The following is a 15,411-nucleotide window of genomic DNA, read 5'->3' as shown; positions in this document are numbered from 1 at the left end:
CCTTACAGTCTTACATTTTGGTGCTCCATGATTTTTTGTGCCAGGACATCAGCATTAGACTTTGTTGATGCAGGAACCCAGGAAAAGTTTCTCTTTTGTCCTGATCATCATCTAGGTATTTCTGGAAGGGCTAAATGTTGTTCCTGGAGCTGACAGGGACCACATTTACTCCTCAGTGGAGGACATGTGCTTTAACACCTGAACATTAACCTGCCTGGGTGTGCAAATCCAAATACATTAGAAATAATACTTGTGTGGAGCCTGACTTTCACTAAACTTTAGCCTTCTATCTCACCAGGGAAGAGTGTATTCTCTGAGCTCTAAATAACTGCATTTTACTGTGAGGGGATGGGGATGTTTGTACTGAGGAAATGATGCACTTAGTGTGAAAATTACCAGTCGACGATGTAGTTTCTATGGAAATAGCATGAAAAAATACACTACAAAATAATAGCACCTGTGTTGTAAACTTGAAGTATTGGTAGAGGTTTGTGCTCTGTGGTGTCAGATAGCTGCTCTCTATATTAACAAATGTGTCTCAGGAAGGCAAGTATCCAGCCTTGCTGGAGGGGTCTGGACCTTCAGTTTAGACAGTTGGGAAGTGCTGTGCAGGCACCATGGTTTATTCCTCAGGGGACAAGAGTGAGTTTATTTTTCTGACTGTCTATATAATGTGGCTTTTTGTTTTCTCATTTGAGGGGTTTTTAAAGCTTTGTTACACAAGTGATGGAAGGATGTGTGATGCGAGAAGGTATGAGTGGTAATAAAATCATCTCAGTCCATAGAGGTTTTCTCCAAACTGGAAATTTTTAAAGCTTCAGGAAACTTTGTATGTGCACATACAGATGACACTCACTTCAGGCTTGTGGTCTTCTAGTTCATGGCATGGCTTTCTGACCCATGTCTGCCCTTTATGGTGTGAACAGAGCAGAAGGGATAGGAGGGAAATTAGTGCATCCCCTTTTATTGATGAGATAGTCAAGTCAGAAGTGATGAAGTCCAAGTGGTCATTAAATCCATGGCAAAACTGACACTGAATCCAGCTGTGTGTCTCGCCCAGGTATCTTCCCTGTGAAAACATTCCTTTTCACTGTTTGAGGAGAGCCGGAGTTGGGTCTTTGGTCATGGTCCTGTCTCCTGGCCAGGTCCCTGTGCCTGGAGCTGTGCTACCCATGCACATGAACTGCAACTTCGTGAACATTGCTGTAATCATTTTCTTATGGGAATCATTTAATGCAGTTTTGCATCCGCCTTTTCCACAGCGAGCTGAATGATCAGATTACAGCATCTGGCATAGGCTGAGGGAGCTCAGCCCATTCCTGGGGCTCAGCTGACACGTGGCATCTTCTTAAGCTATAGTAACAGGATTGTAAAGCTGAGCCCTCAGGCTCCCATACTCGACAGTGTTGAACTTTTGTCTTCCTTCACACTAGTCTTGGTCTACTCCAACCTCCAGCTCTAGGCAAGTGGCCATGCCTAGAGGTTTCCAAAGCTGTTGGTCTGGAAAATGCCCTCACTGGTGCAGCAGGGCTGGGAGCTCCATGAAGTGGAGGAGACACATCAATGGATGATGTTTTCCTGAGCTTTTTCAAGTTTGCCCTTTGTTTTACTCTCATGGGCATGACTAAGTGCTGTAACCCACTTAGTTCCAGGCAGAATGTTTGTGGTTATGTCTTGGATTTATCAGTCTGTTGCACTTGGAAAATATTTGTCTGTGTAAAGATGGATCTTGAATCTACCAGTAATGAACCTACTAAACTGCACTGTGAGCTTTTTAATTAGATTACATGGTTTCCTAGAAAATTCATTTGGATTAAAACTCTGCTTAATATTGCCATAGAGGTCTGAATTCCCCCTAAGGAATTTTTAGGAAAAAAAAGAAGTAAATCATCCCAAAACATCATGTGCTAATTGACTGCAAAATGTGTCATTAGGAGCAACTTCATTTTTGTAAATTAACACAGCCAAAAGTGAGGTCCAGACCTGCAGAAGATGGTGGGCTCGAGATGCTGCTCTGCTCCTGAAAGCTTGAGGCCCTGTGGGCAGCAGCACAAACCCACAGCCAATGGATCTGTTGCTTCCCAAAGTTGTGAAGGGCCCTTTTGCATCTGCCTCATGCCACGCTATCTCTCATATGCAGTAACTGCAAATCCAAGGAGAGCAAACCCCACAAGGTGAGGGGACTCCAGAAGCCCTTCATTGCTGGGATGCAGCTTCAGGACTGGATTCACTGGAGATTGGATGTGGCTGCTGGTACAACATCAGACATTCACTTGCTAAGCAACTTCCAGGCTTTCAGCACAGTAAAATCAGCCTCACAGGCTGCGTCCAATAAATATCTCATCCCTCGTGGTCCCTCAGACATGAATTCCCATCACCTGATGTGTTGACGGTTTCTGGGCACATTAGCATTAAAGATCAGCCTTCTGCTGTGCCCTCTCCAGAGGTGGTTGTTATGTTTTCAAAATGCCAGCTGTGTGGGAACAAAATAGCCAATCGATGATTAGCAAAAAAATCAAAAGCAGTTCTGGGATAGCGGATAATTGTTAATGAAAAATGCATGAAGGCTCAGGCATAGGGAATTGTGGGCTTTTCCATTAAAAGCTGTGAATAAAAATGACTGAAGGAGCTGACGATGGGGCTGCCTTGCCGTGCAGCCCCTAGGCTTGGGATGCAGCCGACTGCTGTCGGGGTGATACTGTGCTGAGCCAAGCTCTCCGAGGGAGAAGCTGATGGAGCCTTTTGGACTTAGGTGCAGCTATCCCCATGTCCAGCAGTGGCAGGGTCTTTCCCTCTGTGCTGATCAGAGATGCCCATGTTGCTCTTGGAGTGATTCTGATCAATCATGGTCCAAAAGCCTGAGAGGTATATGGGGAATTTCTAGCAAAATTTGCACCCAGCATCACCAGCCCATCCCAAAGGTGGAGTATTGCTGCAGGAGGAAGGTGTGGTTACTGGGCAAGTTAACCGTGGGCTTGTGTAAAAGTATGTTTCTAGCTTATTACTTCAAAATTTACAAGGAAGCATGAAATAGTCCCTGAATTACCACTGTGAAAGGTTTACTGCTTTTCTTCCTTTGACCTAGTCAGGTTCAGGGGGCTAATTTTCAGCCTGGAAGTGCATCACACTGTGGGGTTTATATTGCCATAACAGCAAGGAACAAAGGCCAACATCTTCAGAGAAGGCAGGCTGTAAATATTGATTTTCCAAGAAGATTTTATTTACAAATTGTAATTAAGGGACTTCATTTGTTCCATCAGAAAAAAGCTTTGTTAGAATTTGGGCTCACGTGGCATTTGCTCTCCTTGGTGACTTTTGCTTGTGAACTTGTCCCCTTTTTAAATTCTTCCTCACTGGTTTGCACTTGGTTTAGTGCTCTGGAAATGTCTCACTTTCAGGGCTATGAATGTTCAAGGTTCATCAGGGGAAATATTCCTTTGTAAATAAACATCAGGACAGCTTTGCTCTTCTTGCACTTCTCATGCTGTTAAATCCCAGCGCAGGTACAGAGAGGGGTCTTCAAGCACAAACATCCAAGCACTTGGGACCAGACAGCCCTTCTGGCACCAAACCCAGGGAAACCAGAGCCTGTCATTCACAAGGTGGCTTTTTTTCTATAAACCCTACATTAGCTGGGTGTGGAAAGGTGCAGATGGGTTTGTACATCCCTTCATGGTGCACAATCCCCACAAACACTTCAGTTTGTAGGGTTTTGGACCACATAAGGGAGGACAGGCAAGCCTGAAGTTCCTTATGCTGTGAGTTTGCAGACAGTTGTGATTGAGGGAAGGGTGCAAATCATATTTCAGTTCCCAGAAGCATGACAAATAAGTACGTGGAGGATGGGTATGTGAACCAGCTGCTCCTGATTTAAGCATAATTTATGGGTTTGACTTTGGAAGACACATGGAAATGGCCTTTGCAATGAGGATCTCTGCACAAATGCCCAAAGCCCCACTAAGCAGTGGGGAATCAGCATGATCCCTGCACCAAGCAGCGATCCTGTGCTGGGATCACACAGCCGTATCCCACAAAAAGGGACCTGCAGCAGCCCCGGATCAGCCAACAGCAACAGGCATCAGTCTCTCCTTCTCATGTGGCTGTGATTATTTTGCTGCCAAGTTGCCTGTGTAATTTCTCTGTGTGCTGCTCCACTGAGCTGCTCTTGAAGTGCATCGAGTCAGGAGTTTAAGTGCTTGTTCCAACTGTTGCACACAGCAAAATCCATCAGCAGAGAATGGTCCTTACACAGGAGGCTTTGAGGCAGGACTGAGCCCATAGTGGTGCAGCCTAAAATTAGTCTCCCCTGAATTAGCCTGGGTCGTTTTCTTCTCCAGCATCTGTTCTGCTTGCTGGGAGAAAGGTCTGGGGGACTTTCCATTTAGCAGTAAAGAGCTCTCCCCAGAGTCTGCATTTCCAGTCCTACCAATATAGGCTCTGTCCTCCCTTCCAGTAGCTTTTCCTGAGATAGTTTTTGCTTCCCCATGGTCCTGATGATGTAAACACTGCTCTGCTTCCTGGGGCAGGATTCACTTAAGCCTGTGATTGTACTCTGTGGCTCATAAAAACAGACTGAGTGGCTGGGACCAGCAACATCGTTCCAGAAGCTGCTCTTAAGTGAGTCTGAAATCACAAGATTGGGCTGGTATCCTGGCCAGTGGGCTGCAGTACCTGCAAAATAGAAACCAGTCCTTCTGCATAACCCAACCCAATTTCACCTAGGATACTCTGTATGAGATTTAATTTCTAGATGTGTAAGAATATGCATATGGAGGACTGGGAATGATATGCAGTGTCCCTCTGGGTTGCTGAGTGTCACTTCTCAAGCTTTGCACCTTATTTTCAGCCTGTGTGAGGCAACCTTCAGAATACAGGGCATTTCTACAAAGCTGAGGGGCAAAGGGTCCTTCCCTGTGCGGCACGGGCCAGCAGCCCAGGAGCAGATCATTCAGTGCAGCACAGCACAACATAGGCCATGACAGAAACAGAGCAGGGATGGGGCATCTGAATGTGGCATTGGTGGCTTTCTGTATCTGCTGGCACTCAGAACGCTGTCCCTGCTACCACAGCCTGAAATTAATGCCTCTGCATTAATTTCATCACACTCCCTCCTTTGTGCGCCTGTGCGCACACAGGCTGATGCCCTCCCAGATGGGCCCCTCTTCTTTGTGCTGCTGAATCGATGAAGAGGCTTCCTTCAGTTTGCAGACTTTTTCAGAGGAGCCTTTGGAAAGCCGATCTCCGGTCACCGGCCTGGACCCCTGACCCGAGCCAGATCAGTCATCCTGATTGCCTATGAACTGGGAAGACAGCTTGGGAATACTTTGGCTTTCAAGCAGTGGAGGCCTCTCGTTTCAGCTCAGCCGGGTGTGAATCTGCAGCAGCTCCTCTCCCCACTTCCATCAATGCCTGTCAGGGCATTGTGTGGAGATGTGATGGAGCCCTTGGCTCGCCGAGCGGCTCTGGTGACCAGCAGAAAGCCTTCTGGCATCTCGCCTCGTCTGACGTGCTCACGGCACTGCCAGTCTGGCACTCGCGGGGAAGTTTTCCAGCAGCAGATGTCCCAAAGTGACAGATTTTTTTTTTGTGTGTTGACGGGAAGAAATAAAAGGACACTGCATATTTCAGATGGTTGATGCACAGAGACGCTCTGCGCCTTCTCACACGGCAACTAAAGATTTTCCTTTTGTTTGATCTTTCTTAAAAAAAAGACAAAAAGCAGCAAAACCTGGGAGTAAACAGTGGCCCTGCTGCACCACATCCTCCACATGCTGGAAGGTGATGCAGTGGGTGAAGGCAGGAAGAACTTGTCTATAGTTAAGGTGGACATAGATGCACAGCAGAGATATCAGCTAGGGTGATGCTGGGGTTCAAGTAACTCACTGCCAGGTCCCACCCCGCTCATGGTAGCTTATGCCAGGACTTGCAGGAAGCCTCCTTTGGAGATCTGCCGGTGGGTGTTAGAGGGACCCACCTGAGAGAGAAAACCTTTTTTCTCATGGAGCTAGTGTTTAGATGCTGGACATTCTGTTCACCAGCTTCTCCACGCTCTTATAAATCTGTCTGTTTTAGTGTCCCTTTGCCTGCGTGTCATTCCAGTTAACGTGGTCACCAGGTAGCCGGATTGCCAAGGGTCTCATTGTTCAGCACAAGGAAATCTCAATGAAAATGAACTTTCTGAAGCCTGAAGCAAGTTTCCAGCTACGTGCCATGCCAACTTTGCAGAAAACACTGTGTTTATTTTTGACTTGACTGTGCATGGCAGAGACTCTGCTGAACTCCAGGTCCCAGTGGCCAAGTGCCATCCATCCAGGACCACTGGCATGCTGCAAATCATCTGTGTCCCACATGAGGAGAGAGAAGTCTTTGGCCCCAGAATCATAGCACTGCCATCAGGCTCCTTGCAGTGCATTTCAGCCTAGCTCCCCTCTTCCTTCCTCCACGTCTTTTCCTCTCTCTGTGCAAAGCAAATAAATGCACCTAGAGGCGATGGAGCCTAAATAGTCCTTGTTCCAGATCTGCTTTGTGCTTGGGAAGCTTAAGGCTGCTCTTGACCCATGTGCCAGCCCGGCCTGGCTGCTCTGGGTGCCCAGATGCACAGCAGCCACATGGAAATAATCCCTGCATTGACAGGGCAGAAGGAAGTGCTGCTGCTCCTTCCACGCATCTGCTTTGTGCAGGTCTGGGAGTGCAGCTCTCGGATGGCGTAATCCTGCCTTCTGCCATCTGTCCTCACAAGAGTCAGTCCTTGTTGACACAGCTGAGCCACACATCGGGTCCTTCCTCCCCATGCCCTCTCCCAGCTCTGCCTTTCTCCTTCCATTTAATCAGATACATTGAGCCTGTGGCTATGAGAGGAGCTTAGGGCTGACTCTCGAAAATCACCATATCAGCTGAAACCATCACATTTGATATTCCATTTACAATGTTTCCAAGGAAACAAAGGCACAGGACATAAATAGATGACTGTTAAACGTTTGCTCACTCACCGTGGCCCCCTATAATTTGCAAGGCAGAAATAGGAATGTTAAATCAACAGCAATAATAAATTTTAATATAGGAAGACCAATATTTTGCTGCAATTAGAAGAAGTATTTGTTCTGACATATGGGCAGGCAGTGGCAGGTTCCTTATCATTTCCACTTCCAATGTTCAATTTTTCATTTACATAAAAGGCAGCTTTGATTGTGATTCCCAAAAAGCCATGAAGGGCCCCCTGCACCAGCAGGAATGCTTGGGATTTACTCATGTGCAGTCAGGTTCCAGGTCCACCTGGAATTCACTGCAGGGGAAGAAAGTAATTCTCCTTAGAAACAAGCAGTGGATGTGGATTTGTTTAGGTGTGGGTCATTTCTTACAGAAAAGTAGGAAAAAGCTCATGTGAGCTTCTGAAGTTTTCCCAAGGATGTCCTGTGTGTGAGAACACCCTCCCAGGACCAAAGGCACTGTAAGCAGATTTTACCATAACCTGAGCTGCTGCCTCAGAGTTGGGTAAAAAACATCTCCAGTGTCAAATCTGCCTTTCCAGCTCCAGCTCAGAGCTGTACACAGTGGTGACAGTGACCCAGTGACCATCCCATGCCTTGGAAGGGAGATACACTTGGTATTTATTTATTTATTTATTTATTTATTTATTTAGGCGGCCTTATGTCCGATGGATTCAGATATTGAATTGTGTTGTTCCTGGCTTGGTTTTGAGTGGAGCTTTCATCGAAGGGTCCCTGTTTGTGAGCAGATGTTACCAAGAAAAGCTGCTTTGCACGTTCAAATGGCAAGACAGAGCTAATGTGTCACACAACTATTTCTGAGTCAGTATTTGCTGGTGTTGTTTTAAAGATATTGAGCTGGCCCTGAACTTGCTCCAGTCGTTCACAGCCATTGCTGGAGGGTCCTGCAGTGCAGAAAGGCCTCCAGTTCATGTGGCCACGTGTACAAGGACTCTGGTTGTCCCTGTGCAGAGATGGGCACTGTGCTCAGGAATACGCTCATTTGGGAGGCTGGTATGTGGCTGGTTTTTCCCCCTCCTTTAGGGATGTTTTCCAGGGTAGCCAGTGCCTGTTCTTTCTTGGATGGTGAAAACAGCATCTAAGCCTGATATGGAAGCCCCCAAGAGCAGGCTGAAAGAACTCTTCTGGTTGTTTCCTGGAAGGCAGCAAGCTCTGATGCACCAGCATCAAAAATACACTTGGAGGTCCTGCAGACAAAACCTGTGACTTGCTCATAAGCTTTGGCTTTTGGCTTATGGTGATGGTGTTTCTGGAGTGCAGAAGTAGGAGCTGAGGCTGTAACCCTACTGGATAAATGAGCTAATCCCAGTGTTACCCTAAGACAGCTCTAATGTGCTATAATGCAATTAGAGCATCACTAGAGGGCTTTCTGGCTGTGTTTGATTAGACTTGGCTTAGCAACCGTGTGCAGTGCCTGGATGGGTCTCACTGGTGTATACTGGAGCTAAGCCAGTTCAAGCTCTTTTGAATGTGTGGATGCACTTGCCACAGAGCTGGCTCTGTAGTGTGGCTGGGATCTTCCTGAATCCACACCTTTAGATCCTGTCCCACCCTGTGTCCACATCTGGCTGTACTTGAACCACAGTATCTGCAGGTTGAGACCGACAATCTGCCCAGTCACGGGTTCCAGGGAATGATGCATCCACGTCCTGGACTTTTCCTTCCCCCAAAGCACCAGCCCACAGCTTGCTGAAAGCTTTCTGTGGAAACAGAGGCCATGGGATGCCCTGCCATGAGGGCCAGCATGGGGACCATGGCAGTCAGTGTAATGATTGTCCCCCTCATGTCCCCACACAGCACTCTCTCCATCTACGGGATCAACCAGGCGGATGAAGCCATCTACCAGTGCCTGGCCGAGAACAGTGCGGGCTCCACGCAGGCCAGTGCCCGCCTCACCGTGCTGTGGGCTGATGGGCTGCCCAGCCCTCCTCAGGGTGTGAGGGCAGAGACTGTGTCTGCAACCACCATCCAGGTGTCCTGGGAAAAGCCCCTGCAGAACACCAAGGAGATCATTGGCTACGTGCTGCACATCCGGAAAGCTGCAGGTACGGTGCTACACCCACTGCTCAAAGCATCCTCAGCCTTCCTGTAATTTAGCAACACAGCCCACTAGGTAAAACCAGGTCTGCACTGCAGCAGTCCATGCTGCCATCAGTGTTCTCCATCACCTCCCAGTTTCTGAAGAGCAGAGATGAGGCTGTAAATACACTGTAAATACCTGCAAATACTAAATATACCATTGTAAATATTGAAAGGGGGGAGAGGGTGAACCCACACAGTCAAATCTTGCTGCCCATGTAGCTCTCTGGCAAAGCACACAAAAATCACAGAATCAGAGAATCACAGAATGGGTTGGGTTGGAAGGGGCCTTAAGGATCATCCAGTTCCAACCCCTGCCACAGGAATATCTTGCCCTAGACCAGGTTGCTCAAAGCCTTATCCAACCTGGTCTTGAAATGTAAGCAGAAATGAGTGGGAGCATATCCACCCCAGGGACCAAAATTACTGCTTGCAACATCTGCTTATTCTCTTTATCTCTTGCAAAGCCTAGCACTGCTGAGTTCTCTCTCCCTTTGCATTTCAGATCCCATAGAGATGGAGTACCAGGAGGCTGTTAGCAAGAGCACCTTCCAGCAGCTAGTGACTGATCTGGAGCCCTCAACCAGCTACAGCTTTTATATAAAGGCTTACACCTCCCGGGGTGCCAGCAAAGCCTCAGAAGTGACGGTGGTGAGCACGCTGGGGGAAGGTAAGGAGCGCTTTGTGCAGGGACCCTCGGATGCTGACCCTGCTGTGTGTAGCAGCAGTACCAGTCACCCCGACACTGCCCCGCAGCACTGTGGCACTGTAGCCTGTGGTGTTGATGCTCCTTGTTCCTGCTGCTCCTCGTACTCTGGGATATTGTGTAAAACTCACTTGTATCATTGCAGGGGGGTTGACTGATTAAACACAGCATCGTCTCTCCCATCTGATGTTGTAGCAGGGGGTGAGTGCAAACCTGCCTGGCCTTGTGCATTGCAGCTGCTCTGGGCTGTTCCTAAACTCCTTGCTAAATGCAGACTTCCTGCTCAAGCAGCATCTTAGCATCTTCCAGCAGCTCTGGTACTCACAGCTCTTACTTGATAGGTGCCACACTTTTAAAGATTTTATTATTTTCCGCTCTATCCTGGGAAAATGACACTAGAGCTGAGCTGCCCTGACCTATAAATCCCTACCTGGAGCAGCTTTCTGTTTCAGTGGGAAGTTAGGGTGATCTCTAAGGCTTTTTTTCCCTGACTTGGCCACCAGTTAGCTTCCCCAGTAAGACAGTGGGTGTTTTAATACAGGACCCTTGCACACAGGTACCAGGCAGAAACCACAGCCCCAGTGTTATCTGTCAGTCAGAACTGGAAGAATGTTTTCCTAGAGAATCATCTACTTCTGAATCCTGGCTTGTCTCAGATATGGAGACTAATTTCTTAGGAATCACTCTCATGAACATTCAGTAATTATGAATTTCCAGCGGAGAGGGCCGTGGGTATGAGGATATTATTTAGGATCAAATGGAAAAGTGTTGACTTCCAGGTGGGGGATCCAGTTCTCATTCTGTTCTCAGCCCTTGCACATATTTATTACAGAATATAAGCAAAAACACCAGTAAATCCTCACCCACTGGGTTGTTGCTCTGCAAGTTTATTTTCCTTGGTACTCTGCAGGGAATCAGTCACCCTGGGAGTTTGTTTTTCCTCCCAATTTAGAGGCATAAGGATGGGCTAAGGCAAAGCTTGAAACTCCTTGACCCGATACTCTGAGTTCAGCCCCAGGAGCTACAAGCCAGCCATGCTCTATAGAGCTTGGTGACTCTGCAGAAGTCCAGGTCAAGTCAGAGAGGACTTTTTGTCATTATTACTTTCAATCATGACAGGAATAGTTAGGTATCTGGTAATGGAATCATAAATTTCCTGGCTCTCTGAAGTTTTAAGGTATCTCTGTCCTGCTGTCCTTTAAAAAAGGCTTGTCCTGTGTAAAAAAGCTTTAGGAATTAGCTCTCTGTAGATGATGGACACTTGCTTGGTTCAGATCACTCAACCTCAGCCTGTGTTTGCCTTGTAGGAAGGTAAAAAGATATCTAGAAGCCCCAGTCCTGGCTTCATTTGTTTGCTTTGCTTCACTCGGGTGCCTGTTGCCTTCTGCTCACAGGGGAGAGCGGCTCAGAGAGCCAGGGCCCCGTGGCTTTTGTCACCAAATTTAGGTTTCACTGCAGATCTGTCTCTTCTCGTGGCCAAGCCGTTTCACCCTGTGCCCTCCCAACATGCACAAGAGAGCTGTGTCCACCCTGAGCTTGGGAACCCCTGGATATGTGCTAACAACCTCAGAAAAGGATGGATTTTCCAAGATGCCATATCCAGCAGCCAGGGACAGCTCAGTGGAGCCAGGGCAGCAGAGATGCTGCCAGCTGGAGACTGGAGTGACCATGTTATGCTGGTATTGTTTGGAGCAAGAATATGAAATATTCCTCAGAAAACAGAGGAGCAGGGTTACTTTTGGCTCGGGGCCATCAGCTTTTCAGGGCTGGCAGTACGCTGAGAGCATGCTTGGCTGAAGCCTCCGATGCTTTTTTGAGACACAGTGCTCCTTCCTTTGTGCCAGTACTGATTTTGGATGGAAAGTAAAAGGGAAGATGCTGTAGAGAAGGGACCCAAGTGAACCTTGTCCTCCACCATAAACCTTACTCTCTGGGAAGGCCCTTCTGCCTCCTCCCTGTCATTCTCCTTTACGCCGTTTCACAAATGCTGTGGTATTTTAAATCTCAAATGCTCTCTGCTTCATTAAGCAGCACACACTCCTTTGTTCTTGTCTTTTAATGCTTTTTAGGGTTTTCTCCAGGACTTTTTGACATTTCTCTAGGATGAAGACTGTTCCTTTAGTCATCTTCGGCTAAAGACGCCTTCAAGAAGAAAGTTGAAATGACCTGGGGAAAATTCCAAACAGCACGGAAGAGGAAAACAAGTATCCCAGCCCTTAGCATGAGGGAGATGCCTCACTTATAGTAGCTCCATATTATGTCTAATATATACTTCTGTGAAGCACCTATCTGCTGGTGTGTGTACATATATTTACACACACACAGATATATTCCATTGTATACACTTATTTGTGTAATCACGTTATAAACAGCACGTGCATTCTGCGAGTGCATTTACCTATAATCAGTATTATACATATATATATACTCAAAGTTTGAATAAATACGATATATTCCATACTTTGAAGGAGAGATATTCTTGTGGTTTTTATTAAATGTAAGGCTCTGCAACCATAAAATAAAGCCAACTCTTCACAAATCAGGATGGCCCACATCAGTGTTTCTTTGTCCATGGGATAATGTGATAATTTCCCTTTCTGTGGTGTTTTCATCTGTGGCTGGAAAAGTGATGCTTTAAGCAAGGGTCCAACTTCTCAGAGCGGGGATTTTGCCCTAGAGGGAATTGGGAGAATGAGAAAAAAGAAGTATTTAATTGGACTGCAAAAATACACAGCCTTGGGAGGAATGGCACATTCTGATATAAATAGACTTTACTCTGTGTTTTGTACTCAGGAATTGTTAAGTTCAGCCTTCCCAGCAATGAAATGCACATCAGAATAAATCCTAGCAAGAAGGAGTACTTCAGCCCATTTTTTTCCCATCGGCAGCACTCAGGCAGGATGGGATCTCATTAATGTGACCCAGGACACTGGGTTTTCCTCCCGAATCCACATGGAAATATGCAGCAGTCAGCAAGGACTTGTTCATCTCCATGGGCTTATTCAGAAGACATCGAGCAAAACTCCTGCAGCCTGAAGGAGGGCATTACTTTGGGAAGTGACAGGATTGCCCAGACCCTCCTGCTCACCTGGAGAGGCATCCATCCTTCCTCTAAATCTCCTTGTGGGAAAGCTTGAGCTCTCAGTACCTGGGAAAAGACAAACGGTTGTGCTGTGCAGTTTTACTGTTCAATTGAGGAAATGCCCTTTTTAGCTCTCATCAGTCTTAGACTGACATGGCCACATTTCATCTGCTTTTCCCCACTGCTCACTAATGGTTGCGCTGAACTCTCTGCCAAAGGTGGGGTTTGCATTGCTCATCCTTAGAGACCCTTTAGGGAGAAACAAGCCAGAAAGCAGCTTCGGTCCAGTTCAAGCCCAGCAATCCTTGTATTTGGAACTGCTGAGCTTCTAATCATGTGGGATTGGAAAAATATCTCTACCTCAAAGCTTGGAGGCTGCTGGAGAAGTAGAGCTGTTCTGCTGGACAATTTTGCTGTGGAGTGAGCTGAGCTTGGTGCCTCCTGCCCCAAAACTCTTCTCCCTCCTGGTGCCAGTGTTGGAGCAGAGCCCTGGGCAGGGCAGAGCCTGCAGCACCTCATGCTTTGCACTTTCTGAATGGTGCCAAAGGCTGGGGAACTGATGGGAGAGTTTAGCCTGGGGGTGTTTCGTGGAAATGAGGAAAAAAATAATCAGTGAAATGTCCTGCTGAGACACATCTGGTATTGGTGTGATCAGTGTAGGAGAAAGGGGGGAGGAGGAGGAAACATGGACTGTATGCCCCAGTGCTGCCCAGGGCACGAGGCTGGGCTAGGGGCAGAGCCAGCTTTGGAAAACCCAGGTATCACAAGAAAATTGGCTTTGATATGCAGATCTTTCCTCTCAAGCCAGACCGATGGGGCAGGATGGGGCCAGGCAGCTTTTTGGGGACCTGGAGAGGGAATGGTCTGACCTCCTCTGCAGCACATCCTGAGAATAAGGGCAGGGTTTTGGGGCATTTACTGGAGCATGTTCCTGGTGGACTTAGAATCAGCAGCAGGGACATCTTCCCAGCTAACCCCCTGTGTGCCCCTAAGGTCAGGTAAGTGCCTGCCTCCCAAAATAAGCCAGCCCCAGCTGTGCAGGGATCTCGGGCTGTGCAAGGATCTTGGGCTGCTCAGCTGCGCAGAGCTGTTGATGAGGGCCTCAGTTCTCTCCTGAGTCCCCAGCACAGTCACAAACCTCCCTCCTAAAGATGATGGGGAGAGTAAGCCCCCTGCAAGCCAGTGCAGGTACCTAGCACACTTTTAAGATGAATGTCTCCAGCTCCATCCCATCTGCTTCCTTCCTCCAGGAAGGGGGGATTAATCACTCTGAAAGGTCTATGCCTCAGGGTGAGGGCAAAAAATTGGAATTTGAGAATGCATTGCCAAAGTCACTGCATTCCTGCCCTGACCCGGCCAGGCTGAGCATCAGATTGCAACCAAAGTGTAAAAGTAGCTTCTGCTTGCTGATGTGAGCAGAGGGAACTCTTGGAAGCTCCTGCAGCTCCCTGAAGAAGTTCAAAGCTGTTAAACCAGATTCTGGTGTGCTCAGATTTTTCTCAGTCTCAGCTGGCACATTCTTTGGTGCAGTGACTGCAGGGAAAGGCTGCTGGGAAATTTCTTATCACACAAACAGAAAAAGCACATGCAACCCACTGTCTTTCTCTCTCTGTTTCAGTCCCAGCCATGCCATCCCTCTTTATTAAAGTCATTAACAGCACCACCGTGCAGGCAACGTGGGAGCCTTCCATCAAACTGGGCCAGCACAAAGGCTTCAAGCTGTATTACCGCAAAGTCCACCTCTCCCAGTACACAGGTCCAGTGCTCCTGGCCAGCAACGTCACTGCCTACAACATTACCCACCTGGGTAAGTATGGTGACACCCTGATCCATGTCCCCTCCCCACCCCTGTTGTGATTAGCAGGAGAGAGCTCGAATGTGCAGCCCAACCCCTTAATGCTGCAGCTTCTCCCCCAGGTTTTGTGGGTGCTTTCCCAGCAACAGGTACTTGTTTGCAGCATCTTGTGTGTATTTGGTAAGATGTTCTTTTCCCAAGTAAGTGTTACTGGGGGAGATGAGGCTCATGGTTACACCTCAACTGTCCCTCTTGTGTCCCGCCCCGGGCAGATGCATCGGTGGTTTATGAAGTCAAGCTCCTCGCCTACAACCAGCATGGAGATGGAAACTCCACTGTCCGCTTCGTATCCCTGAGGGAAACCGTGGAGAGGACAGGTGAGATGGGACCTGCGTCTCAGTGCTGGTTTTGGGAAGCTCTGCAGGAAGGTGGTGAGGCCAAACACATCCTGTGTGCCCCCTGTGGCATTACCCTCATTTCACCTTCAGCCACTCATTTATTTTCAGCATCACAAATAATGCTGAGGCAAAACTCTGCAGGGCTAAGAGCACCTGGATGGCTTTTTTACCAATGGGGAGAAGACAAACCAAATGTTTTGCACATGCCAGGTTTGTCCCCTAAGCTTGAACCAGAGGTGAGGCCATGAACATGAACAACCCCCATGCATAAGGTACAAGCTGCCGTCCTCAGGTGAGACGTGGTGCACTGAGCATCTCTGCTCTCCTGGAGCTCTCCTGGATAT

At 47.8% G+C, this 15,411-nt stretch overlaps 1 protein-coding gene and 1 long non-coding RNA gene across 4 annotated transcripts in view; one reads left to right on the top strand and one right to left on the bottom strand.

The window, feature by feature from the left end:
- Nucleotides 1–15,411, top strand: part of IGDCC3 (immunoglobulin superfamily DCC subclass member 3) — a 97,335-nt gene that overhangs the window by 80,313 nt on the left and 1,611 nt on the right. Inside the window, exons 8-11 of the mRNA XM_069025228.1 lie at nucleotides 8,805–9,052; nucleotides 9,592–9,756; nucleotides 14,493–14,681; nucleotides 14,942–15,046. Coding sequence (XP_068881329.1) covers nucleotides 8,805–9,052; nucleotides 9,592–9,756; nucleotides 14,493–14,681; nucleotides 14,942–15,046 — 707 coding nt within the window. The remainder of the gene's footprint in view (nucleotides 1–8,804; nucleotides 9,053–9,591; nucleotides 9,757–14,492; nucleotides 14,682–14,941; nucleotides 15,047–15,411) is intronic.
- LOC138116221 (uncharacterized) overlaps nucleotides 11,899–15,411 on the bottom strand; it is a 44,848-nt gene continuing 41,335 nt past the window's right edge. For all 3 annotated transcript variants that reach the window (XR_011154081.1, XR_011154080.1, XR_011154082.1), the window contains 2 exons: nucleotides 12,881–12,940; nucleotides 11,899–12,465 (listed from right to left, as the gene is read on the bottom strand). This is a non-coding gene — a long non-coding RNA (uncharacterized lncRNA). The remainder of the gene's footprint in view (nucleotides 12,466–12,880; nucleotides 12,941–15,411) is intronic.

Source organism: Aphelocoma coerulescens, chromosome 10 (assembly GCF_041296385.1).
Source record: "Aphelocoma coerulescens isolate FSJ_1873_10779 chromosome 10, UR_Acoe_1.0, whole genome shotgun sequence".
In the NCBI taxonomy this organism is placed as follows: Eukaryota; Metazoa; Chordata; class Aves; order Passeriformes; family Corvidae; genus Aphelocoma; species Aphelocoma coerulescens.
The sequence above is the reverse complement of the archived record's forward strand: the minus strand, read 5'-3'. Positions and strand labels throughout refer to the sequence as shown.